The sequence below is a fragment of the Entelurus aequoreus genome, linkage group LG02 (assembly GCF_033978785.1).
Source record: "Entelurus aequoreus isolate RoL-2023_Sb linkage group LG02, RoL_Eaeq_v1.1, whole genome shotgun sequence".
NCBI classification, from domain to species: domain Eukaryota; kingdom Metazoa; phylum Chordata; class Actinopteri; order Syngnathiformes; family Syngnathidae; genus Entelurus; species Entelurus aequoreus.
Genome location: NC_084732.1, coordinates 60198689 through 60223979, shown reverse-complemented (window position 1 = coordinate 60223979; position 25291 = coordinate 60198689). Strand labels below are relative to the sequence as shown.

The window sequence follows — 25291 nt, the reverse complement described above, 5'->3', positions numbered from 1 at the left end:
ACCAGCTAAATTTAGGGGAAAATACAGATTGCGCCATATATAAGCCGCACCCGACTATAAGCCGCAGGGTTTTGATGTGTAATTAGCGTAGTATATAGGGGTTCCTGCTACCACGGAGGGGATCGTCGGGACAGAGATGACTGTTTGGGAACGCAAAGCGTCCCATTTATTAACAATAAATCTTTCAATCATTCAATCAAACTTTCACATCTTTGACATGGCGAACAGCATTTGTGTAGAGTACAAATAATACAACGGTGCAAAGTAACACAAAGTGCTCGCATGTACACTACCGTTCAAAAGTTTGGGGTCACCCAAAACATTTTGTGGAATAGCCTTCATTTCTAAGAACAAGAATATGCTGTCGAGTTTCAGATGAAAGTTCTCTTTTTCTGGCCATTTTGAGCGTTTAATTGACCCCACAAATGTGATGCTCCAGAAACTCAATCTGCTCAAAGGAAGGTCAGTTTTGTAGCTTCTGTAACGAGCTAAACTGTTTACAGATGTGTGAACATGATTGCACAAGGGTTTTCTAATCATCAATTAGCCTTCTGAGCCAATGAGCAAACACATTGTACCATTAGAACACTGGAGTGATAGTTGCTGGAAATGGGCCTCTATACACCTATGTAGATATTGCACCAAAAACCAGACATTTGCAGCTAGAATAGTCATTTACCACATTAGCAATGTATAGAGTGTATTTCTTTAAAGTTAAGACTAGTTTAAAGTTATCTTCATTGAAAAGTACAGTGCTTTTCCTTCAAAAATAAGAACATTTCAATGTGACCCCAAACTTTTGAACGGTAGTGTACGTTATCAAAATAACCAGCCTACTGGTATATGAAAAGTCAGTCTTTAATCATTGTGTCGTCGTCTTCCTCCTGCGTACTAAAACCACCGAAATCCTCTTCTTCGGTGTCGGAGAAGAACAGGCCGTAAATAAGCCGCACCCTTGTATAAGCCGCAGGGACCAGAACGAGGGGAAAAAGTAGCGGCTTATAGTCCGGAAATTACGGTAGTTCAAAGGGACGGACTAACTCGAGTAGTTGCAATTCACAATTAAAAATAAGAGTGAAAAGGAACATTACAGATATTGCAAATGTTATTTACAGTAAGTGCATAAGGACAGCGATCGGTTCAAGACGACACATTATTTTCTAAATCTGAGGCCTTTGGAAGTAAATATGCAGAGTACATCATAGTCATATTGTGACTCATAGTCAAGTGTGGCCCTCCTCGATAGGAGAACACTGATGTTTGTCTATATATTGACAGCATTTTTTGGTTCATAGCTGGGTTGCATATGACGTCACATCCGTTTTTCTTGTTTGCGGCTTAATTCACACGAAGTACAAGCAGCTTGAGTGTAGCATTAAAACAAGTGAGAGTGAGTGTAGAGTTTGATCAAAAAATGCCGTATTGCTGTTCTGTTCTTGGGTGTTCCAGTCATTCAAATAGAGACATTGGAAAGAGCTTTCATAGAGTCCCAAAATAAGTGGTTCTTAAAGTTAATAAAGTCAAGAAAAAAACGAAAGTGCGTCGAAAGAAATGGCTTTTAAAAATATTACTTTCATCATCTTGTGGAATACAATCGGACCGCTTGTGTCTGCAGTCTGAACATTTCATTTGTTTGAGAAGCTTTCTGTGATGCAATCGAGTTCATTCTGTACTATATTAGTAGTTTTTGAGAGCAGAACTAAATGTAAAAAAAAAGGACAAGAGATCGCATTAGTTTGTGTTCTTTTGTGGTTGCTATGCCTAAATATAATGACAAAGACCTGGTTGTACAAATAAACTAACGTCATGTTAAGTCCTAGTAATATATATTATTATTATTGTTGGTCCAATACACCGTATCGTCATTGTGGATTTTCATAACAGAAACTAAAAGTTTATGATGTTGTTGTGCAGGAAAGCCAAGTGCTTTATTCGACACGGTTGACCGCATTATAGCGTCTTTGGTGCTATTCGTTAGCATCAAGAAAATATCTTTAATAGTATTAATAAATTAGATGATTACAAATTTCAAATAGACTCAATAGCATTTACTAAACCTTGATATCGCTAGCAAACATTACTGAACAACAGGGACATTTATAGCTAAATAATGAGACTTATATATGAACTTCACACCATAAAAACAAACTGCAGACACAAATTGTAGATGACAGACTACAGTAATTTTTGTAGCAGGAAATCAATTGCAAATAAACATATCCTTTTTCTCATTAGCGTCACGATCACAGCAGCACGGCACTCGTTTAGTCAATCAAATACGTTACATAGCGATGCACAAATAAGCCCGATTTTCTCTTTCACCACTTATTGTTTGATTTGTGGAACCCTCCAGATGTGAAGAGATGATGTGCCTCCAATATTTTCTTCTCTAAATACAGCGAGTGTCAAATGAAGTGAGGTGTTAGTGGGCAGTATACTCTTGGTGATGATAGATGGTTTAAATATTTAAAAAATAAATTTTTCTTAAGAGTGTAAAAATCCATTGCATCCCATCCCATTTTAAATATTTTTTCCATGATCGCTTATATATTTCAATCAATCAATGTTTGCCTCTATACCTTTCAAAATACGCCCAAATCTGCACTGGTCCATGTAAATAAACAGTCGCCTAATATGGCTATAGACCAGTGGTTCTTAACCTTGTTGGAGGTACCGAACCCCACCCGTTTCATATGCGCATTCACCGAACCCTTCTTTAGTGAAAAATAAAATGTGTTTTTTTCCAATTCAAGACAAAGTTATGTTTTTTTACTGGTGCACAAAATGAACCGTGCATGAACATCACCTTGTGCAAAGAACAAAACCAACACACTGCATAAACTCACAACAAATTACACACCTGCAAATCTGATGGAAAATTAGAGGGAACATTGTTCGGGGGTATCCATAATACACCGATAGGGAGACGTTTTTATTTACACGATGAGTCGGGTAAACAGTGTGTCCAAATCCAGAAATCTTCCACCTTATCTATCTACTAAGTAGGGATGTTACAATTACCTGTGTTAATGATAAATTGCGGTAAACTCCTGACGATTAGTTTAACCGTTTCAATTAGAATTATCCTGAAACCTCGATTGACATCAATAATTTAATTTCCTGTAGAAGCACACTAGAGCGCTAACTGCTAGCTATCTTAAATGCTAACATGAATACAAGACAGGGAAGACACATTGGTTTTCCCATCACAAACACCATACCACAATCCAAACGCATTGCTGTTTGAGCAACTACTGGTAGGCTATTCAATCCTGCACATCGAAACTACAGGCCAGACAGGGTGGTAGCTGTGACAAGGCATACACAGACGTCTGACGTGTCTACAACAGGAAGGGAACCCGCGTGAGATCATTGTTATAAAGAAACCCTCTAAAACTTTTACAAATTAAAATTTTATTTAAACTCTCAAATAATAATAGAATGGCTCTTAAGAAATCAGACAAATGTTTCTTCTGCCAAAATAATTATGTGATTGTCTGTTTATTTATTTAAAAACATTCAACTTTATTAAAATATTTCAGTGTGTATATAAGTACTTTTTGAACTAATTCAACTATATAGTAAGTGACAATAATAGCCATGAAGTTTTTATTCACCATAACCATGATGTGAAATGTTCTTGGTGTTACAGCCCAAAGCTACGATCCTTACCAATAATTTCCCGAGGTACTGTTAAGTACTTAAGTAGCTTTTTGAAAAAATTACATTTTCGGTGCTAAAATACCTACGATTGTACTTTCCCTATAAATGTGATCTGCTGTAGTTATTAGTAAAATAAGTTGCCCCAAATTCCTTTATCCAAAAAGACATTACACTTTGTTCGATTGGATTACTAAATTGCTCACAACTCAATTTTCTTTTCCTGCTTTCTCTTTATCTATTCCTCTTAATTTACTATTTTATTCCATGCTTTGACCTCACAATGTCAGTTGTGACAGATAAAAGATGAATGCTTTAGGATTTAATTACAAAACAAAAAACAAACTACCAAATGTGGTATTCTGATCGTTTATTTGCTTGGCTAATGCCAGGCCTCTGCGGAATGCAGAAGAGGGAATCATCCGCCTATCAAGCCGCACAATGGAAAATATGACAAACTACTCAAAAGTGTTACTAGGCCTTTTTCTGTGTGCAATATCACAAAAAGATGTCCGTCCATGGTAATACTCTTAATTTTTTTAATTTATATTTTGAGTTTGATTCTGCCATAAAATTTACTTTTATTCAAAAGGTGTTTTGTATGTATCAGTTGGACCACTAGAAACAAATATATTTTAACGATTAGTTTTTGCTTGGCTGCACCTATTCAACATTGGGAAGACTTTGTTGAGTTTCCAGCTTGGTTATTTGCGGTGTCCTATCCTTCATTAACTTGTTCTTTGTGGGTGAAGTCTCCAAGAATGATGAATTTTTACTAATAGCAATATCAGTACGTGTGGTTCTCTATTTTGCATGTGTTTGGTCGTCAACAACTTACATGCGTGAATACTCTGTTTCCACTCTTGTTTGTGCATCGCTGGGTTGCATTGCTGCACTGTCATGCTTCTCGCTAACTGCATTTCTTCTCTCTTTTTTTTTCTTTTTTTTTTTACCATGCTTCAGCCTAGTGACCTGCGCAAGCACCGCAGGAAGGTAAATTAGACACCTGCGTGACTGGTTATTCCCTGCCATCATTACCTTCCCTCCCCTAATGCCCTAAATGTTGACCCCTCTGTGCAAACCATTCAATGTTCAGCTTTAGTTTCTGGTATTTTTCAATGATGTGAAATACATTTTGATGATGGTAATATAGTATTTTATAATAGTCATATGAAGTAAATTTTTCCATCAAAGGGAACTTATTATACTCATTTTTGGCCCTTTAATAGATTTTTGGACTCTTATAGAGCAGTTACACATAGAACGTTTTTTTTTTAGATCTTTGTATTTAAATGTTGAATTTACGAACAGAGTTCGTAAATCGAAAAGTTTGAAACAAATTTCTCCATAAAAAAGAATGTAAATATGAATAATGCTGCTGTCATTTATGCGCTGCTCTGCCAACACACAAACACACATAGAAGTCAAGTCCCTTTGGTGTCTTCACAAACGATCACAAAGATCAATCATTTCAACAACGATATTGCTACAATAATAAACTTTAAAAAGAGTAAAATGTACTTATATTAACATGGGCAAAGGAGGTCTGACAAGGAAGGAGCAGACAGAGGGGGAGAAAGGCGGAGGCGATGGGCAGTGTGGGATTGTGCTCTTGGAAGAGGTGCTGCTGTGAAAGAGAGGTAGTCTTCTCCCCTGCTGTGATATAAGTCTGCTTTGGCATCTTTTTCCATAAAATCCGGTCTCATCACAATTAAAACTCGCTGTGGTACGAAGCTTGCTTAATCAATTCTTCAATACTCCCGAGTGCCAGTATTTCTGCATTCCTTTTTTCTTTTCTTTTTTAACTCACAGTGAATCCCTCCTCCTTTCCACGCTGGTCTGTTGTCTTTTTGGGATTTACACTGAGTTAGAAAAATTGACAAAAACCTGTCAAAAGGTGAAAAAATACAGAACAGGCACATGCTGAAATGACTACTAATGTACTGTGCAGCAAGTGACATGGAGGGCTCCACTTTTGAAAAAATGCTGTGCCCTGTAAACAACAACTGTTTTAAATGTCGCCTGGAGCCATTGCTCAAGGTGCTAACACTGTTATTGCTGAGAGCAGAGACAATGCAGCGCAGAGTAATGTAACTAAAGCAGAGTAGTCAAAGAGGCAGGCAAGGAGCATTTACATGGGCATGCTCTTATAATTAGCTCCGTCATGCATTGACGACAATGCAACCTACCATATAAAAAAAAATTGTAAGACAGCCTGCGAGAGATCCAAAACTGCTTGCAAAGTCTCACTTGCAAACGGAGTAACCTTAGTATTTGATGCTTTGGCATCGTTTAACACGAGTATCTGACTTTGTAACAGGAATTACTGTATAGGTCAAAAAAGAGGAAATGTATAATAGGTCCCCTTGAAGGTTATATGTTCTTGTAATTATCTGCCTTGAGTTTGCAGCTGTGAATGGCGCGAAAATAGCAGAGAAGTTAATACCACCCATTTTGACACTTCTTTTTTTTTATATACTATTATATAATATTATTTACTAGGTATACAAGGACCCATACATTCTTGGAAAAATTAAATGACTAGGGTTAGAGAGATTAATATAGGTTATAGTTATTGTTAATTACTAAACAGTCTTTTTAACGACCTCTATGCAAATGTATTTCTTTCATCTGTGGTCTTAGCAGTGACTTATGACTCCTGGATCTAATTAATTTATTCTCTTGTATGTAGTCTGCCCAGGATGACAAAGCCACTATCCAATGTGAGACTTCACCCCCTACCACTCCACGCTCCATGCGACTTAATAGGGAAGCAGGGCATGCTGCCAGCAATGAGGACATAAGAGACATCAGAGGGTAGGCGTTACTGAAGATTATTGTTTTAAAAGCTAGATATATGAATGATTTGGAACTAAATTGCTGAATGTTTGGTGTTTTTTTTTTTCATTACTCCTTTTTTACTTTGTTCATAGTTTGATTGGCTTGCAAGATGGCCAAGGTAGTAACCCCAGCAGCAGCAACAGCAGTCAGGACTCTCTCAACAAAGCAGCCAAGAAGAAGAGCATTAAGTCTTCTATTGGACGCCTATTTGGGAAGAAGGAGAAGGGCCGGCCTAGCATTCCTGGAAAGGACTCTCCCAGCCAAGGTGAGCTGGTGTAGTGTGGACATTTCTCCAAAATGGATTATTTGGTTTATATCAAAGTTTATTTTATTATTGAGAGATTTACGCTGAAATCAAGAGTCATCTGAACTGACTTTCTTTGCCCATTGGCCAATCTTTAGTTGTACACTTTGGATACATTAGAATGACAATCTATTTAGTAGTCCCTGTAAAAATGAAGCCAACTAAAACAAGAAACAAAATTACCACAAGAACTGTATTCAATGTGTTTTATGGTGATGATGAAAAACCAGGGCTATACAATGTACCTATCGTATTCACCCACCTTTGTATGTTTTGTTTCTTTATCACAGCACAGAAAAAGTTATGTTACACTTATTGTGTTATCTATATTGACAGAAGATAATCTTTGACCCAGAGGTGATGTTTTTTGTTTGTAAACAAACACATTGTGAGGTTAGCTAATTTTGTGTTTTGTTTCTAAGTTGATATAAATTCATAAGAAACAATGTCTTTAAATAATGAAACACAATGAAATATACCTGTACTCATTTTCCCCGGCTTCCTGAAAGGTTTCTTGGTGCCGGTCCACAGCCCATAAGAGTACATGATTTAAAGTGCCATTATAATGGAAAAAATATTTTGGCTTTATATGCTGAATTGTTTCCGCAAAATTTTTGAAAATATTGTCTAAACATCCACAAAACGCCACAAATTCTAACTGCCATTTTGGATATTCCGCTCCAAAAGATTTCAGCAATTTCCGTACTTTCGGGGTCTGATGTCGTCATGGTGGTAGCTCCTCTGCTCTCTGCCCATAGACAGCAGACCAGTTAGACTAGAAATAGGCAAAAATTGGAAAGCGATATGCTGTTTATCATTCACAATCTCTATGTAAAACAAGAACACGTATGTTTTTTTGGTTTTTTTATGCATTCTAAATCGGAAATGAAAAAGTCAGCTAACAATGAGGTCAACTGGGGCTATACTCTATTGAGCCCATTAATCACCCTAAATAACCAACCAAAAACCGCCAACAAAACTCCATGTATGTCTTGTGACTTGAAAATTGACCAAGTATTTGCGATATTGTTATAAAAAGCGCTAACACAGACTAACTATTTTCTCGTGCACATTGCCTTTCAGGTTTTATTATGTTCTTAGTTTGTATATTGTTCAGCACTTAGCAATACCCTCTACATGATGCTTTAGTGTTTCACTAAAGCTGCATGTGTTTGTGCACAGCTTCTAAAACTTGTTGCTCATCCTCCTTAAATCAAGCTAACAAATATAATTTTCTGGAGCATCATTTGTCCCAGAGTAATTATTATTGGCTCTCTCCAAATATGCCTGAGTTGTAGTGTGAACTGTGTCCCCACTTCTACGTCACGGCTCACTGACTGCCCATACTCATTATACTTTGGAATCTCCGTGAGATTTACAATATATTGTTTTGATCACACCTGTTTATTTGCAAACTTGATTTGTTTTTCCGTTGTACTGGCACTTAAGGAAAGGTTAATAATGTCTCTTGGCTTTTATTTTTGTTCTTAGCTGGCACTCCTGAGGCAGAGAGCTCACCCAAAGATGGCTTAGGAATGGGGACCCTGGGAAGTCCTGCAGAAAAAAACAGAAAACTGCAGAAGAAGTAGGTCTGATTTAAATATGTTCTTTGTTACTCTTCTGATAGGCTCTATCTTACCCGCTACCTTTTAAAGTGCAGTGTGGTTTTAGGAATGTTAACTTAAAAAGTCCCTTAATGTTTATGCAGTATTACAATCCTGCCACTAAAACACTGCCTGCCCATCTCGCTCATGCTCACTTCCATCATCAGTTCATATTCCTTTGATTGCACACCCACTCTCAGCCATCACCATTTTATGTCCAATTTTTTTTTTATCAGAGTACTTTTAAATAGTTACCAATTCACTTTTTATTTGTTTTGCCAATCTCCCTCTTTTTTTTATCATCCTCTCCTCATCCCCTACGTAGCTCAAATACAGGGTAAGTTGTTGATTCATAATTGCTTTTGCTTTTTCTTCTCACTTGGGCTCCTCATTGACCTGACCAACTCTGACAAGCTTAAATTGTTGTTCCTCTGAATGTCAGATTGTTTCTCCATATTGCTCCTAACTAACATGCTAATTTTGACTGACCTGCCGCATGGTTTTGCACAAACAAAAAATTGTTATGAAAAGTATTATACACATTTTTTTCTTCATGAACAAGCACCAAGTCTATGATCAGGTTGTTTTGGGGGGAATTTTTAACTGTCAATGTGCCATCTGGTGGCTAAGTACATGTTTAACATCAATTTGAATGGGGTGTCCTACCCAGCACACCTTTTCAAAACGATATACTGGGATTCTCCATTAGTGGCATTGCTGCTTCATAATTAACGAAGACTGTGCATGGATTGAATGCAAACGATTTTTCAAATGAGTTCTCCCTGTCATAAATTCTGCATGGTATGTCTTCTATTTATGGGGAATGTATTTTACACTTGATTGAAAGCTAAAAACCTGGTACAGAGGAAAAACACTCCAAAATACACAGTGCCCATCATTTAGCTCTTAGCGACCTGACGCATCTGTTTGAACCTTCATCAAGGAGTTTTGACATACTTCTGTTCTTCTGTGACATAGGTCTTTTGTCAATGAATTTATTCTAGTTTTCGCCTGAACTGCCTTTTTTCTTGCACTTGCACTCTGTCTTTTTTACTGTTGGAGTTAGTTTTTTTCAGATGTGAATATTGTGTTTGTGGGGATATAATTGTGTGGTTATGTTAGAGTTACAGACATTGTTTTAAATAATTATTTGTTTGTATCAGGCATGAACTGTTAGATGAGGCACGCAGGCAGGGCCTGCCATTTGCCCAATGGGATGGACCAACTGTTGTCGTTTGGCTTGAGGTACAGCACTAAAACCGTTCAATCAATCAACTTTTGTTTAAGACTTTATTGTTGTGAATTTTGTGGTTCTGTTTTTTCTCTCATGTCCCTTGGCCAGCTGTGGGTGGGCATGCCAGCTTGGTATGTAGCTGCCTGCCGTGCTAATGTGAAGAGTGGAGCCATTATGTCAGCGCTATCTGACACCGAAATACAGAGGGAGATAGGCATCAGTAACCCGTTACATCGTCTGAAACTTCGTCTTGCTATTCAGGAAATTATGTCCCTCACCAGTCCCTCTGCCCCTCCCACCTCAAGAACGGTATGTGTCTCATAATGCTCCAGTATGTTTCATGAAGTCTAATATATTGCCTGTCTAAAATGTCTTAATCTCACTGAGCATGCTACTGCCAGGGATTAACATTTTAAGCATTTACCTTTTTCTAGCAGAAAATTCTTGCTTATCTTCTCTTTTCTGTATTGCGTCCCTGTCCCTTCTCTGCACACTTCACTCACTTGTGATGGGGGGTGTCACATGATCAGACCACAGCAAACGTTTGGGTCACACATGAAGAAATGGAAAGTTTGGCAGCAACACCTTCTACGGTTAGTCTTTGCTGATTGGCTTGGCAATGGTGTGTTTCTCCCGGCTCATTCCAAGTCAGCCCAAAGACTGCTATATAACAGTAAATGTACAATTATTTATGATCAGGCTTCAACTCACATTAACTGAAAACCTCACACTGTTGCTGATATTTTTGAGCAACTTGGAAAGAGATCTTATTCAGTTTTCTCCAGTAGTGTTTCCCTAGAATTTATTTGTGGCATGAGTTGAGTGGATAGTGTAGTGTGTGTGTCTGCTCCCACAATGAATTGTTGTGGATTTTTACACTTGAACATTTTACATCCTGCTGTTCTAACCCAGCAATACAGTCTCACTAACCCAGCCTTTCTTTTTTCGTCACCATGTTCACTAACCATGCTAACACCAGGAGGAAGACGAAAATATCTGGGCCCAGGTTTGAATACATATCACTCCTGTTTATTATTATCGCCCTTTTGGTTCAATCATGTTGAGCAAACCTTTACTGTGCAAATGTGTAACACAATGGTTTCCTAACATAGCTTTGCTTAGTGTTGAATGTAAAGTATAAATGTTCAATGCGAAGCTTTCAGGAGAAACTGCTGTGAGATTTTAGAAGAAAGAAAGCCTTTGACAGGTTACTTTAATGATGTCCTTTTTTTATTTGCCATCAGCATATGTAACTAATTAATTATTCATTAATAATGAATGATTATTAGATACCAGGACAAGCGGTAGAAAATGAATGGATGGATAACAGTTTACTTTGTCAGCTATAACACAAAGGAAATATGTTGTTTGCTCAGATAGCTTTAGCTCTCACATTGTATTTAGCATCTTGAATGTACAAATATCAAAGTGGCCCCCACACCCCTACATTTTTCTATATTTTGTCCTCCTTGGAAAATATTTAGACCACTTGGTTACTTAAACAAGACATTTGAGTCTCTGACTGCAGACAAAATATGATATGATTTATTAAATATGGGAAGTAATAATAATTGCTTAATAAACACAGTGAAATATTGTAGTCAATGACTGTTATAGACTCTATTTATTTGGCTGTTTTATGCTTAATTGTGTTAGTATTTACTATTTCATAATGTCCTACAGTCATCCCTCGCAACTTAGTGCTTCACATTCATCGCTTTTTTTCAAAATATATTTACCGGTAATAGAAAATAATATTGCGGATCATCACTGTTTTGCGTTTTGACTGTGGCCTATTGGTAAATAATGTGCATATTTTAGCATACTTTGCGTATTTTTAGCCTAAATTAAGTATTTTCAATGAACAAACCTTAAGGTACTTTGTTGTATTGCATAGCAGATCATCATCATTATTGAACAAGTTGTACATACTATTTACATTGGCTTATATATGTCTTAAGTTCTTACGTATTACTGTAGAAGTATATGTCTTATTTTCTTTTGTCTACTATATTTGGTAAAACAAGTGTTCAGGTGATTCTAGGAATGTTATTTCATTTCTAAAAGGCTCTAAGTATTAAGGAGGTTGTAAAAATGTTTTTTATTGTGTTCGAACTATGAAAATGTTTAAATTTAGAATTAAGAATTCCTACTTTGCGTAAATTAAATTAAGAGTGATAATAGGATAGGATAGTATAGACTAGTTTATTCATCCCACAACGGGGATGGCTGCAGTGCAGATACAGCAAGTCCACAAAAAAGTAAAAACACATGAAAGCTATTAGGGAGACATCAAAGAACACAAAGGACATTAAAAGAGTACAGAGCTGGCACTTCAGCAGGACAATTTTTACATAAAGCTTAAAGAATAACAACGAATAAACAAAATATTAGCAATGAATAATACATATTGCGCACATACGATTGCATCAAGCAACCAATACGGGAAAAGGCTTTTTTCATCAAATCAGCCACCTTTGCATGCAGCCTTGCAAATGTTTACAAGCAAAGATTATTGTGCACACTTGAAAATCAAAAGAAGCATAAAAGCTACAACTTCAATTTGATAGTAACATCTAAAAAAAAATAATGTATTATACTAAATCGTATTACTAATATTCACTGGTTATCTTATGACACAAAAGTTATGAAACAAGTCTTACTTTGCATTTGATTATATTGAGGAAGTTAAAATGTGTTGACAATATCCTATAAACTAGTAATTTACGTAATTAAATAAAACAAACGTTTTATGTCTTTTGTTTGTTTTATTTAATTAAAGTTTTTAACCTAGGTTGTAAAGTCGTCTTAATTATTTGTTGTTTTTATTTAAGACATTGGCGTACGGAGACATGAATCATGAATGGATTGGCAATGAATGGCTGCCCAGCTTGGGTTTACCACAGTATCGCTCATATTTCATGGAGTCCCTGGTGGACGCCCGCATGCTGGATCATCTTACAAAGAAAGACCTCCGAGGACAGCTGAAAATGGTTGACAGCTTCCACAGGTAAAAACCACACATTATAAAAATGTGTGTTAAATAAGCTCCAATCTGTGACATATTTGATACAAAGGTATTTGTCAGGCTTGAAATAACTAATAGACTACTCTCTCTGTCTGATTAATAGGAACAGTTTTCAGTGTGGAGTGATGTGTTTAAGGAGACTCAACTATGACAGAAAGGAGCTGGAAAGAAGAAGGGAAGACTCTCAGCAAGAGTTTAATGGTAACAAAAGTATTTGTAGTCTAACTATACCTTATTTTGGCCATTTTTACTTTTGTTTTTAAATTATGCATTATTATGCAATATTAAATTGAATAGTAAATGTCCTGTCTCTGCTTTTCAGATGTGCTGGTGTGGAGCAATGAGCACGTGATAAATTGGGTTCAAGCAATCGGGTTGAAAGAGTATAGTGCAAACCTGTATGAAAGTGGCGTCCATGGCGCACTGCTGTCCCTAGATGACACCTTTGATCACAACTCCCTGGCACTTCTGCTGCAAATTCCTACACAGAACACTCAGGTACACACAATACACCAAATATTAGCCATGCCAGCATTACTGCAAATATGTGACAAAAAAACATTCCTACATTTGTTTGCAAAGAAAAATAAAATATTTTTTTGGGAACTGTTTCAAAAGGTTTTCCCTTTGTCAATGCACAAACATTTTTTGTAGTTTAAGCTAATTTATCAACCATACACATCGGAAATAAATACAAACTGGCTGTGATTATCTCATTTGATGTGGACATAATCACATGCTTTATCGACGGTGGGTGGCAGGGGCAAAACATGCAGCAACGTCCTAACGTCCCAAACACAAAATGATCCAAAACATAAATCACACAAACACCAGAAAACAACTGCAATGGAGATATTTATTATTTGTAGCTGAGATAGGCTCCAGCGCCCCCCGCGACCCCGAAGGGAATAAGCGGTAGAAAATGGATGGATGGATGGATGTATTAAAGATGCTGCAGTTACATGAATGCTGAAGGATTAAACATGTGCGAAAGAAATAGGCTGTAAAGTTAAAAAACTAGGGTTAACCAAGTAAAAACATTTTTTAGTGCCGCTACTTTTTTTGATGCGTGATTGTGTGCGGAATCTGTGTGACCCTCGGCCCTTCCCGTAGCATGGGAAAATACAGCTGAGTTCCAGTTGATGTATTGCCACAAGCGAGAAGAAATAGCGAGCAGAAATTTACAAAGACAAGAAGAAATAGAATAGAATTGAATGGCAAGCCCAGCTCCAAAGCCAGCATGTTGCTCTCTCGACAAGACCAAAGCCATTTCCATTCCAGTTGCTTCACCTGAGCAAATGCCAGCTGCCCGCTGATTCAAAGAGAACCCCTACATCTTGACGAAGGCTGACCATCATGCTGCATTTTTTTTATTCCCCAATAGCATTTGTATCAACTGCTGCTGGAGCGCTTGCATTCACAAGTGTGGAGCTTCACTTGCGTGTTTAGATACCAATTTAGCACAATAACACACAATTGCATTATGATCATGCTTTAATTGTTAAATGTTTGGAACTGATGGAACTGTGATATTTCTACCGAAATAAATGCTAGTATCAGGGCATGTCATTGTGGTTTGTGCATCCCTTCGAGGCACTTATGATTAAGGGCTATATAAACCAACTTTGATTGATGATTAACTGATAGTATATCAATTGAGAAATATAGAGGGGCAACACATGTTCTGGCAGGTGAAAAAAAATTTAATATTCCCCTGTAACATGTTTTGGTTGATAGTCCTCAATTACAAAGTGTTTAGCAAGCTGATCGCTAAGTATTAATACAATTCCTTAGGAAGGTTTGGTTAGAAGCTTAGGACATACCATTCCATGCAGTACAATGAGTGCCAAAAGTTGATGCAACACGTAATGTACAGAATATTAGAAGCATTTATTTGGTAGAAATATCACAGGTTAGATTACCAAACCTCTTTGACAATCAAAGCTGGATCGTAACAATCCATGTTATTTATACGCTAAACGTGCATCTAAATGCGCAGGTGTAGCTGCGCTCCTCTAAATGCAAGCGCTCTAGCAGCACAGGATTCAAAATCTGGTATGACACCAGCCCACTGCAGATAATTTTATTGTCAGTTAAAGAGTGTTTCTGTCCATTTTGTGTTAATATGTTTAGAAAAAAATATATGAATAATGTTCAATGAATGACTAATTTGCATAAATCAAACAAATCCTGGGATTAAAGGCCTCAGCTTTTCTCCTCCAAACATATTGCTGGGTATTGTGGCCAAACAGCTAAATTTTTGTTTCATCTGACCACAGAACTTTCCTCCAGAAGGTCTTATCTTTGTCCATGTGATGTCAGATAAAAAATGTTTTAGCTGTTTGGCCACAATACCCAGCAATATGTTTGGAGGAGAAAAGGTGAGGCCTTTAATCCCTGGAACACCATGCCTACCGTCAAGCATAGTGGTGGTAGTATCATGCTCTGGGCCTGTTTTGCTGCCAATGGAACTGGTGCTTTAAATGGGACAATGAAAAAGGAGGATTACCTCCAAATTCTTCAGGACAACCTAAAATCATCAGCCCGGAGGTTGGGTCTTGGGCGCAGTTGGGTGTTCCAACAGGACAATGACCCCAAACACACATAAAAAGTGGTAAAGGAATGGCTAAATCAGGCTACAATTATGGTTTTAGAATGGCCTTCCCAAAGTCCTGACTTAAACATGTGGACAATGCTGGGGAAACAAGTCCATGTCAGAAAACCAACAAATTTAGCTGAACTGCACCAATTTTGTCAAGAGGAGTGGTCAAAAATTCAAACAGAAGCTTGTGGATGGCTACCAAAAGCGCCTTATTGCAGTGTAACTTGCCAAGGGACATGTTACCAAATATTAACATTGCTGTATGTATACTTTTGACCCAGCAGATTTGGTCACATTTTCAGTAGACTCATAATAAATTCATAAAAGAACCAAACTCCATGAATGTTTTTTGTGACCAACAAGTATGTGCTCCAATCACTCTATCACAAAGAAATAAGAGTTGTAGAAATTATTGGAAACTCAAAGACAGCCATGACATTATGTTCTTTACAAGTGTATGTAAACTTTTGATCGCGACTGTATATACAGTATATATATATACATATTTGTATATAATATATATACATAATGTATATGTATATAATATATACACTACCGTTCAAAAGTTTGGGGTCACATTGAAATGTCCTTATTTTTGAAGGAAAAGCACTGTACTTTTCAATGAAGATAACTTTAAACTAGTCTTAACTTTAAAGAAATACACTCTATACATTGCTAATGTGGTAAATGACTATTCTAGCTGCAAATGTCTGGTTTTTGGTGCAATATCTACATAGGTGTATAGAGGCCGATTTCCAGCAACTATCACTCCAGTGTTCAGTGTTCTAATGGTACAATGTGTTTGCTCATTGGCTCAGAAGGCTAATTGATGATTAGAAAACCCTTGTGCAATCATGTTCACACATCTGAAAACAGTTTAGCTCGTTACAGAAGCTACAAAACTGACCTTCCTTTGAGCAGATTGAGTTTCTGGAGCATCACATTTGTGGGGTCAATTAAACGCTCAAAATGGCAAGAAAAAGAGAACTTTCATCTGAAACTCGACAGTCTATTCTTGTTCTTAGAAATTAAGGCTATTCCACAAAATTGTTTGGGTGACCCCAAACTTTTGAACGGTAGTGTATGTGTGTGTGTATGTATGTGTATATATATATATATATATATATATATATATATATATATATATATATATATATATATATATATATATTTAAAATGTATATATATATGAATATATTTTATATTTATATTTATATGTAGATATACCTTGTAATCTATTTGAAACAGCACAGCTTTGTCAAAATTAGCTTTTTCAGAAAATAAGTGCACAGTGTACTGATGGAAGTATTCCATTTGCAACACACACACTTCAATAATAGATGTCTCCTTCTTGTCTGTCTTTTAGGCCAGAGCAACCCTTGAGCGGGAATACAACAGTCTGCTGGCCATCGGCACAGACAGAAGGATGGAAGAGGTAATGAACAAAATATTTTTATACAGCAGGGCTGTCAACGTTAACTCGTTAAGGCATGTGATTAATAAAAATAAAAAAAATCATTATTCTCATGAATGAATGAAGATTAAACACAATGTTTGTTCTGACTGCCAGAAGGCAGCCATTGCACAGGCAGTGATCACGTCCCACGCCAGTGTGATCATAAGAGGTGTTGTGATCATAAGGTGTTGTGCTCTGCGCCTTTCAAAACAAACTCCAACGTAACTTTTGATAAAACTGAGGTAATTAGTTGGTATTGCAGCGACAACCTTTCTTATCGGCACACATCAAGTTTAAAATAGCCTCTTAAAGCGAAACATTAATGTGAGAATGGCGTTGCTAGCATGAATGCTACATGGACAGCAAACTATGCTGGCTGAGTTTATCTGCTCTTACCATGGATAAGTTAAACAAAGTATTTTCAAAATGGACAGCCACCGCATGCAGAACATTAACATCTGTAAAGACCAAGTGCTGCTAGATGTTGTTCATGTCACCAACTAACGTTGTACAAACGGTAGTTTGTACAAAAAAAAATCAGCGCTGTCATCCGAAAAAGTAAATAAGCTTGTTTGTGTACCTGAAGTTTTGTAATTAGATGAAGCCCAGTAGAAAAGACAGACCATAACAAAGGAATCGAGAGGCACGTTCTTTCTTGACAAATGTCACGTCTCTCGTCAACACACTGGCTTTTCGTCAAGGCACCTTCTTTCACACACACACACAAACACACACAAACATGCTTGAAGGCGTCACAATAATAGGGTGACACGTCACATCCGGTCTAACTGCGCCAACAAATAAAAAATGGCTTACATTTGTTAAAACAACTGGTTAAACTAAGGAAGAGTAAATGCAGATGTGCACTATGTAAAGTTGTTTATGGGTGTCTTTATTACATTATCTATTAATATACTTTACATATGTACCTAGTTTGCTATATTATCGCAGAGACTTTTAAAATGTGCACTTAATTCTTACTATACTTAATGTTACCAGGTTTTAAGCAAATCAATGACTTGCGGTTAAGTAAAACTTAAAAAAAAAACTTTGCTGTATGACATTCTGACTACCAAATTGCATTTGTATCTAAATATTGGGGTATTTTCTTAAGTAAATGTTATTAATGCGAGTAAATAATACCCTGTTATTAATCATGATTAATCACAGTTCAAGAGTGTGAATAATCAGATTTTCTAAATTAGTCACTTGACAAACCTAATATACAGTACCGTATTTTTCGGATTATAAATCGCAGTTTTTTTCATAGTTTGGCCGTGGGTGCGACATATACTCCGGAGCGACTTATGTGTGAAATTATTAACACATTACCGTTAAATATCAAATAATATTATTTATCTCAGTCTCGTAAGAGACGAAGCAAATGGCAGCAATCGTCACACACACGTCAGCAATCATCACTCACACGTCAACCAATAAGAATTCGGCGGGGGAGGGTCATGGCAGAAGTGCATTGTGGGTCATGGGATGCTAACTGCTATGTGCTTAATGCTACTGCCGTAGCTATTAAAATCGACCACGTCAACATTGGCGGTAACTTATAAAAACTGAGAAGGGCTGAACTAAAATGGCACCGAAAAGGAAATCATATACTGCAGATTACAAGCTGGACGTAGTGAAATATGCAGCAGAGAACGGCGATCGAGCAGCAGAAAGAAAGGACATACCAGAGGCGACACCGGGGAGGAAGATTTCATCGGATTTAGCGATCGGGAGTGACAGATTGTTTGGTAAACGTATAGCATGTTCTATATGTTATAGTTATTTGAATGACTCTTGCCATGATGTGTTGCGTTAACATACCAGGCACGTTCTCAGTTGGTTATTTGTGCGTCATATGGCGTACACTTATTCAGCCTGTTTTTCACTATTCTTTATTTGTTTTAAATTGCCTTTCAAATGTCTATTCTTGGTGTTGGATTTTATCAGATAAATTTCTCCCAAAAATGCGACTTATACTCCAGTGCGACGTATATATGTTTTTTTCCTTCTTTATTGTGCATTTTCGGCCGGTGCGACGTATACTCCGGAGCGACTTATAGTCCGAAAAATACGGTATATACAAAACCCAAAACCAGTGAAATTGGCACGTTGTGCAAATCGTAAATAAAATCAGAATACATTGATTTGCAAATCCTTTTCAACCTATATTCAATTAAAAACACTGCAAAGACAAGATACTTCACGTTCAAACTGGTAAACTTTCTTATTTTTTGCAAATATTAGCTCATTTGGAATTTGATAACTGCAACATGTTTTGAAAAAGCTGGCACAAGTGGCAAAAAAGACTGAGGAATTTGAGGAATGCTCATCAAACACTTATTTGCACCTCCTACATGTTAACAGGTTAATTGGGAATAGGTGAGTGCCATGATTGGGTATAAAAGCAGCTTCCATGAAATGCTCAGTCATTCACAAACGAGGATGGGGCGAGGGTCACCATTTTGTCAACAAATGCGTGAGAAAACTGTCCAACAGTTTAAGAAAAACCTTTCTCAACGAGCTATTGCAAGTAATTTGGGGATTTCACCATCTACGGTCCGTAATATCATCAAAAGGTTCAGAGAATCCGGAGAAATGACTGCACGTAAGCGGCAATGCCCGTGATTTTCGATTCCTCAGGTGGTACTGTATCAAAAAGCGACATCAGTGTGTAAAGGATGTCACCACATGGGCTCAGGAACACTTCAGAAAACCACTGTCAGTAACTACAGTTGGTTGCTACATATATAAGTGCAAGTCAAAACTCTACTATACAAAGCGAAACCCATTTATCAACAACACCCAGAAACGCCGCCAGCTTCATCTAAGATGGACTGATGCACAGTGGAAAAGTGTTCTGTGGTCTGACGAGTCCACATTTCAAATAGTTTTTGGAAACTGTGGACGTTGTGTCCTCCGGACCAAAGAGGAAAAGAACCACTGTTATAGAACTGTTATAGGCACAAAGTTCAAAAACCATCATCTGTATGGGGGTGTATTAGTGCCCAAGGCATGGGTAACTTACACATCTGTGAAGGCACCATTAATGCTGAAAGGTACATACAGGTTTTAGAGCAACATATGTTGCCATCCAAACGACATATTTTTCATGGACACCCCTGCTTATTTCAGCAAGACAATGCCAAGCCACATTCTGCAAGTGTTACAACAGCGTGGCTTCATAGTAAAAGAGTGCGGGTACTAGACTGGCCTGCCTGTAGTCCAGACCTGTTTCCCATTGAAAATGTGTGGCGCATTACTGTTGAACAACTTAAGCTGTACATCAAGCAAGAATGGGAAATAATTCCACCTGAAAATCTTAAAAAATTGGTCTCCTCAGTTCCCAAACGTTTACTAGAGTGTTGTTAAAAGGAAAGGCCATGTAACACAGTGGAAAAAATGCCCCTGTGCCAACTTTTTTGCAATGTGTTGCTGCCATTAAATTCTAAGTTACCGTATTTTTCGGACTATAAGTCGATCCGGAGTATAAATCGCACCGGCCGAAAATGCATGATAAAGAAGGAAAAAAACATATATAAGTCGCACTGGAGTATAAGTCGCATTTTTGGGGGAAATTTATTTGATAAAATCCAACACCAAGAATATACATTTGAAAGGCAATTTAAAATAAAGAATAGTGAACAACAGGCTGAATAAGTGTACGTTATATGACGCATAAATAACCAACTGAGAACGTGCCTGGCAACGTTCCCTCTAAGGTGCGCGCCTGTGCAATTGCGCACTGCTCAAGCGTCCTCTGCGCACGGCAAATCTATGCCACGCACAAAATCAAATAAAAAAATAAGCGCATAAAAACAGTTTTCGTCATCATTGTTCAAATATTGTAACGTCTGTCAAGACGCTTTGAGGACAGAATTCCATCCATCACTTTACTGAGCAAAACTTTTTATTGTCGGCCATAAACACATCACCAAAACATTAGTAAAAAAAATATATCTAGCAAAACTGGTAATTTTCTGCAAACCAGACCAAAAGCAACTTTGTTATATCAACAGCAGCCGCTCGCTCTTTCTCACTTGCGCCAACACATGCACACATGGCACTTAGCCAGTGATGCGTTTACAGCCACACAAAAAGTCGGACAACTCCAACACCACCCATAAAGTGTTATTCCAGGTCGTTACACTATGATTTACCAATCAAATGTGTGCTTATTCTAGTGTCATTTATTAGGAATCTTAATTTATAAATATGAATCATGAAATGCTGTTAGTATATTAAATAAATACTAATAAAAAAATATTTTTTACAAACAGGAAGTTGCAGGAATGTACACATGATCCCCTGCTTACATCTCATTGTGCAACATGTGAATGTTTTAATGGGAACTAAATGCAATGTCTGAAAGGGGTACAAATTATTTCCAAAGCAGGACCTCCACCCAGACAAACAATACAAGTACACAGTTCATGAAAAACAATATTTGTTGTCATTGGAAGTGGGCCTAAACACTTATATTAGAAAATCATCTCATGGAAATGACTGCTGTCATTTGATTATAATAATAAGAGAATGTTGTCTGTTTATCTGTGTTGGCCCTGCGATGAGGTGGGGACTTGTCTAGGGTGTACCCCGCCTTCCGCCCGAATGCAGCTGAGATAGGCTCCAGCACCCCCCGCGACCCCGAAAAGGACAAGCGGTAGAAAAAAGGACAAGCGGTAGAAAATGGATGGATGGATGGAGATTGAACTTATTTACTCAGGTTTGGGACAGGTGTGCTGCTGGTGTAGCCACAGTGTGCACGTCTGATGTTGCTCACATGGGCTCCACTGAATGCTCAGGGAGTTTTTGCGTTTGCTCACACACATGAACAATTAGAGGGAACATTTGTGCCTGGTATTTTACCGTAACATGGTAAGAATCATTCAAATAACTATAACATATAGAACATGCTATACGTTTACCAAACAATCTGTCACTCCTAATCGCTAAATCCGATGAAATCTTATACGTCTAGTCTCTTACGTGAATGAACTAAATAATATTATTTGATATTTTACGGTAATGTGTTAATAATTTCACACACAAGTCGCTCCTGAGTATAGTCGCACCCCAGCCAAACTATGAAAAAAACTGCGACTTATAGTCCGAAAAATACGGTACTGATTATTTGCACAAAAAAATAAGTTTCTCAGTTAGAACAAAAATATCTTGTTTTTGCAGTGTATTCAATTGAGTTGAAAAGATTTAGAAAATCATTGTATTCTTTTTTAATTTACGATTTACACAACATGCCAACTTCACTGGTTTTGGGTTTTGTAGATAATGCATAATAGATATTAATGCACCATCTTTTTTTTTCTTCCCCTTGTATTTGTACCAGGATGATGACAAGAATTTTCGACGTGCTCCCTCATGGAGAAAAAAATTCCGGCCCAAGGACATGAGGGGGATGTCTTTGGGTGCGTCGGATACCCTGCCTGCCAACTTCAGGGTGACCAGCAGCAATGCTTCATCTCCCTCCACACAGCCAAAGAGGAGCCCAATAGATGGTAAGTAAGACTTGTGCGTGCATATCTGTGCTTGCAATGGGCTGTTATTGCTGCTACTTGAAGTGAGAATTTATTTTTTCTTGTTTTGCTTTTGCTTTCCATTTTGAATGGCTTTGCGGTTCATGATGCTGTGATTAACTGCATGCAATTTGCATGTGATTTTTTTTGCCAACATGCCAACACAGGGAGTCAGTCTATACAGAGGCTGGATACTGCAACAGTCAGGACCTACTCTTGTTAACATAAACCTCACACAACGGTAAGATCCCATGCAGATGTACAATTGATGGTTACAATATATTTTTTACCTCTCAACTCCTACTTTAGCAGCACAGCAGAAAACAGCTTCCTTGAACTGTTTAGCTTTAATAACGCACGTTTCACGCATCTTCTCTCTCTTTTCCTTTCTACCCATCTATCCCCGGCCTCTGTTCTGCTTCCCCTCTCATGTCTGTACTTTTCCCTTTTTCCCCATCTCAGTTTATCCTCATTATTTCTATAGGTAACCGCTGGTCTGAGGATGAAGGGGAGTTCCCTGTTTTCAAGACCAGGATGATGAACTAAACTGATTTTTAAGGACACTAAAAAAAAATTCATCACAGATAATGTTCATACTCAACAATCTCAGTATCCCTAGAGGACACTGAGTAGATTTTTCCACATTTCTTATATGTAGACTATGTATACCAGTGAGACTTTTAAAATGATTACCATAATACTATGTGATTTTTTTTTTTTATCTATCCCTTTAATCAACACGCTTTTTAAAATTACATTTCCCCACTGTGCTCTCAAATGTATGTAACAGAATATTTCTGGAGTTTGTATATTTCTACCAACAGACATTTTCTAATCTTTTTTTATAATCTTGACTGACCAGATGTATGTGTTTTTCCTACGTTGATTTGAAATATAATTAATGAGTAAGTGACTTGTGATATAATTTAATTTTATATCGTTACGCGTTTTTAACTTGTATTTTTGTAGCTTATTACTGGCGATCTTCATGTAAATATAGCTCTAAATATAGGTCAGTGGATGTGTGAATATCAGATAAATTACTGTAGACTGTTTCACAACCTGCTCAAAACTGTGAGTGCGCATCACCATTAAAATAACTTTTGGCAAGCCAGGGGATGTTGACAGATATCTTGTGAAACACAGTATATTTTCCACATATATGTGTGTATATGTGATACCAAATGTAAAGTCTAGAATTTAAGAACTAAAGCCATATATCTGTAGCAGAAAAACACTACTTTCAAATGAAAGCAAAAGTCCAGGTTCTCCCTTGCTGACCATGCATGGAGCAAGGCTCTACAACACAGGTATACACTATTTGTTTTGATGGACCAATTTCACTTCAGTTACTGCAACTACTCTCAAAGAGGTTCGGTTCACCCAAAAAACTTTTTTTAAACTTTATAATACGCCTTTGTTTCTTAACCCCATACTCTCTTGTGTTCTTATTTATTACATGTTTATGTTGTCTCCTCACCATCATATCTTAATATAATAGCTCTATATTTTCTCCCTGTCGGTCTTGTCTGCTCTTACAACACAGGTTCCAATTTAAGGATTAAGGAACCGAAGCGTTTTCTTTAACCCGTCTGTAGTCAAATGCTAGATAGAAATGATGTCATCATGTATGTAATTTTGTCCTTATGCACAGTGCAAGTCATGTTGCTATTTTGTTTCCTGTTCTTTGAATTATTTCATCTTGTAACAATGATGTACAGTCTGAGTACTTATAAACTATTTTTATCACAGTATTTATTGCCTATGTTGAATAAAATCATGAAACGTAATTTCTTTTACAGATGAAGACTAAAGCTTTGTCTTTTCAAATTGTGTATGGTCTTGGTATTAGCTTTTACAGAAAGCACAGACGTCCGCCAGTCCCTATATCCCAACAGTAAAACATGGAAAATTGGTTATACTTGTATGGCACTTTTCTACCTTCAAGGTACCGTAATTTCCGGACTATAAGCCGCACCAGCTAAATTTAGGGGAAAATACAGATTGCTCCATATATAAGCCGCACCCGACTATAAGCCGCAGGGTTTTGATGTGTAATTACCGTAGTATATAGGGGTTCCTGCTACCACGGAGAGGATTGTCGGGACAGAGATGACTGTTTGGGAACGCAAAGCGTCCCATTTATTAACAATAAATCTTTCAATCATTCAATCAAACTTTCACATCTTTGACATGGCGAACAGCATTCGTGCAGAGTACAAATAATACAACGGTGCAAAGTAATACAAAGTGCTCGCATGTACGTTATCAAAATAACCAGCCTACCGGTATATGAAAAGTCAGTCTTTAATCATTGTGTCATCGTCTTCCTCCTGCGTACTAAAACCACCGAAATCCTCTTCGTCGGTGTCGGAGAAGAACAGGCCGTAAATAAGCCGCACCCTTGTATAAGCCGCAGGGACCAGAACAAGGGGAAAAAGTAGCGGCTTATAGTCCGGAAATTACGGTACTCAAAATGCTTTGACACTATAGGCCCCCCCAGGCGACCCGAGCGGGACAAGCGGTAGGAAATGGATGGATGGATGGACTATATCCACATTCACTCATTCACATCCGTGACCAATCAGGAGCAAGGGTGAAGTGTGTCTTGCTCAAGGACACCACGGTCGTAACTAGGATGGCGGAAGCTGGGGATCTATTTATTGTGTGTGTGTGTGTGTTGTATTTATAGTAGTACACCCTGTTCCAGCTCAAGGATAAATTCAAGACCTCCTGGCAACATCCTCGCTCCAAACATTGGCACCTCCTCGACTATATTATCACCCGTCGTAGAGACAGGAAGGAGGTCCTAATCTCCAGAGCGATGCGTGGAGCGGACTGCTGGACTGACCATCGAATGATCAGAGCCAAATTTCAGATGGAAGTCTGCCCCCAACTGAAGAAAACATTACGAAACAAGAGACTCAACTGTGAAGCACTCAAATCCAAGCACTCTGTAGACCAGCTCAGAGCACAGCTTGCAGAACATTTGTCTGCAATCCCTGATACCCACCTGGACCCTGACATC

The 25291-nt window shown here is 37.6% G+C and overlaps 1 protein-coding gene across 8 annotated transcripts in view; it reads left to right on the top strand.

The window, feature by feature from the left end:
- The window catches only part of LOC133636346 (liprin-alpha-1-like), a 95206-nt gene extending 71152 nt beyond the window's left edge, over positions 1-24054 (top strand). The window contains exons 17-31 of one of the 8 annotated variants that reach the window (XM_062030333.1): positions 4624-4653; positions 6353-6477; positions 6594-6766; positions 8297-8390; positions 9573-9654; positions 9752-9952; positions 10174-10236; positions 10623-10649; positions 12478-12653; positions 12775-12872; positions 12994-13169; positions 16640-16708; positions 22077-22245; positions 22431-22504; positions 22748-24054. In XM_062030333.1, the coding sequence (XP_061886317.1) occupies positions 4624-4653; positions 6353-6477; positions 6594-6766; positions 8297-8390; positions 9573-9654; positions 9752-9952; positions 10174-10236; positions 10623-10649; positions 12478-12653; positions 12775-12872; positions 12994-13169; positions 16640-16708; positions 22077-22245; positions 22431-22486 (1539 nt within the window). In that variant the 3' untranslated portion in view covers positions 22487-22504; positions 22748-24054. Of the gene's footprint in view, positions 1-4623; positions 4654-6352; positions 6478-6593; positions 6767-8296; positions 8391-9572; positions 9655-9751; positions 9953-10173; positions 10237-10622; positions 10650-12477; positions 12654-12774; positions 12873-12993; positions 13170-16639; positions 16709-22076; positions 22246-22430; positions 22505-22725 lie in introns of all 8 variants that reach the window. The other 7 variants (XM_062030327.1, XM_062030319.1, XM_062030351.1 and 4 more) reach the window with 7 other exon arrangements.
- The last annotated feature ends 1237 nt before the right edge of the window (positions 24055-25291 follow it).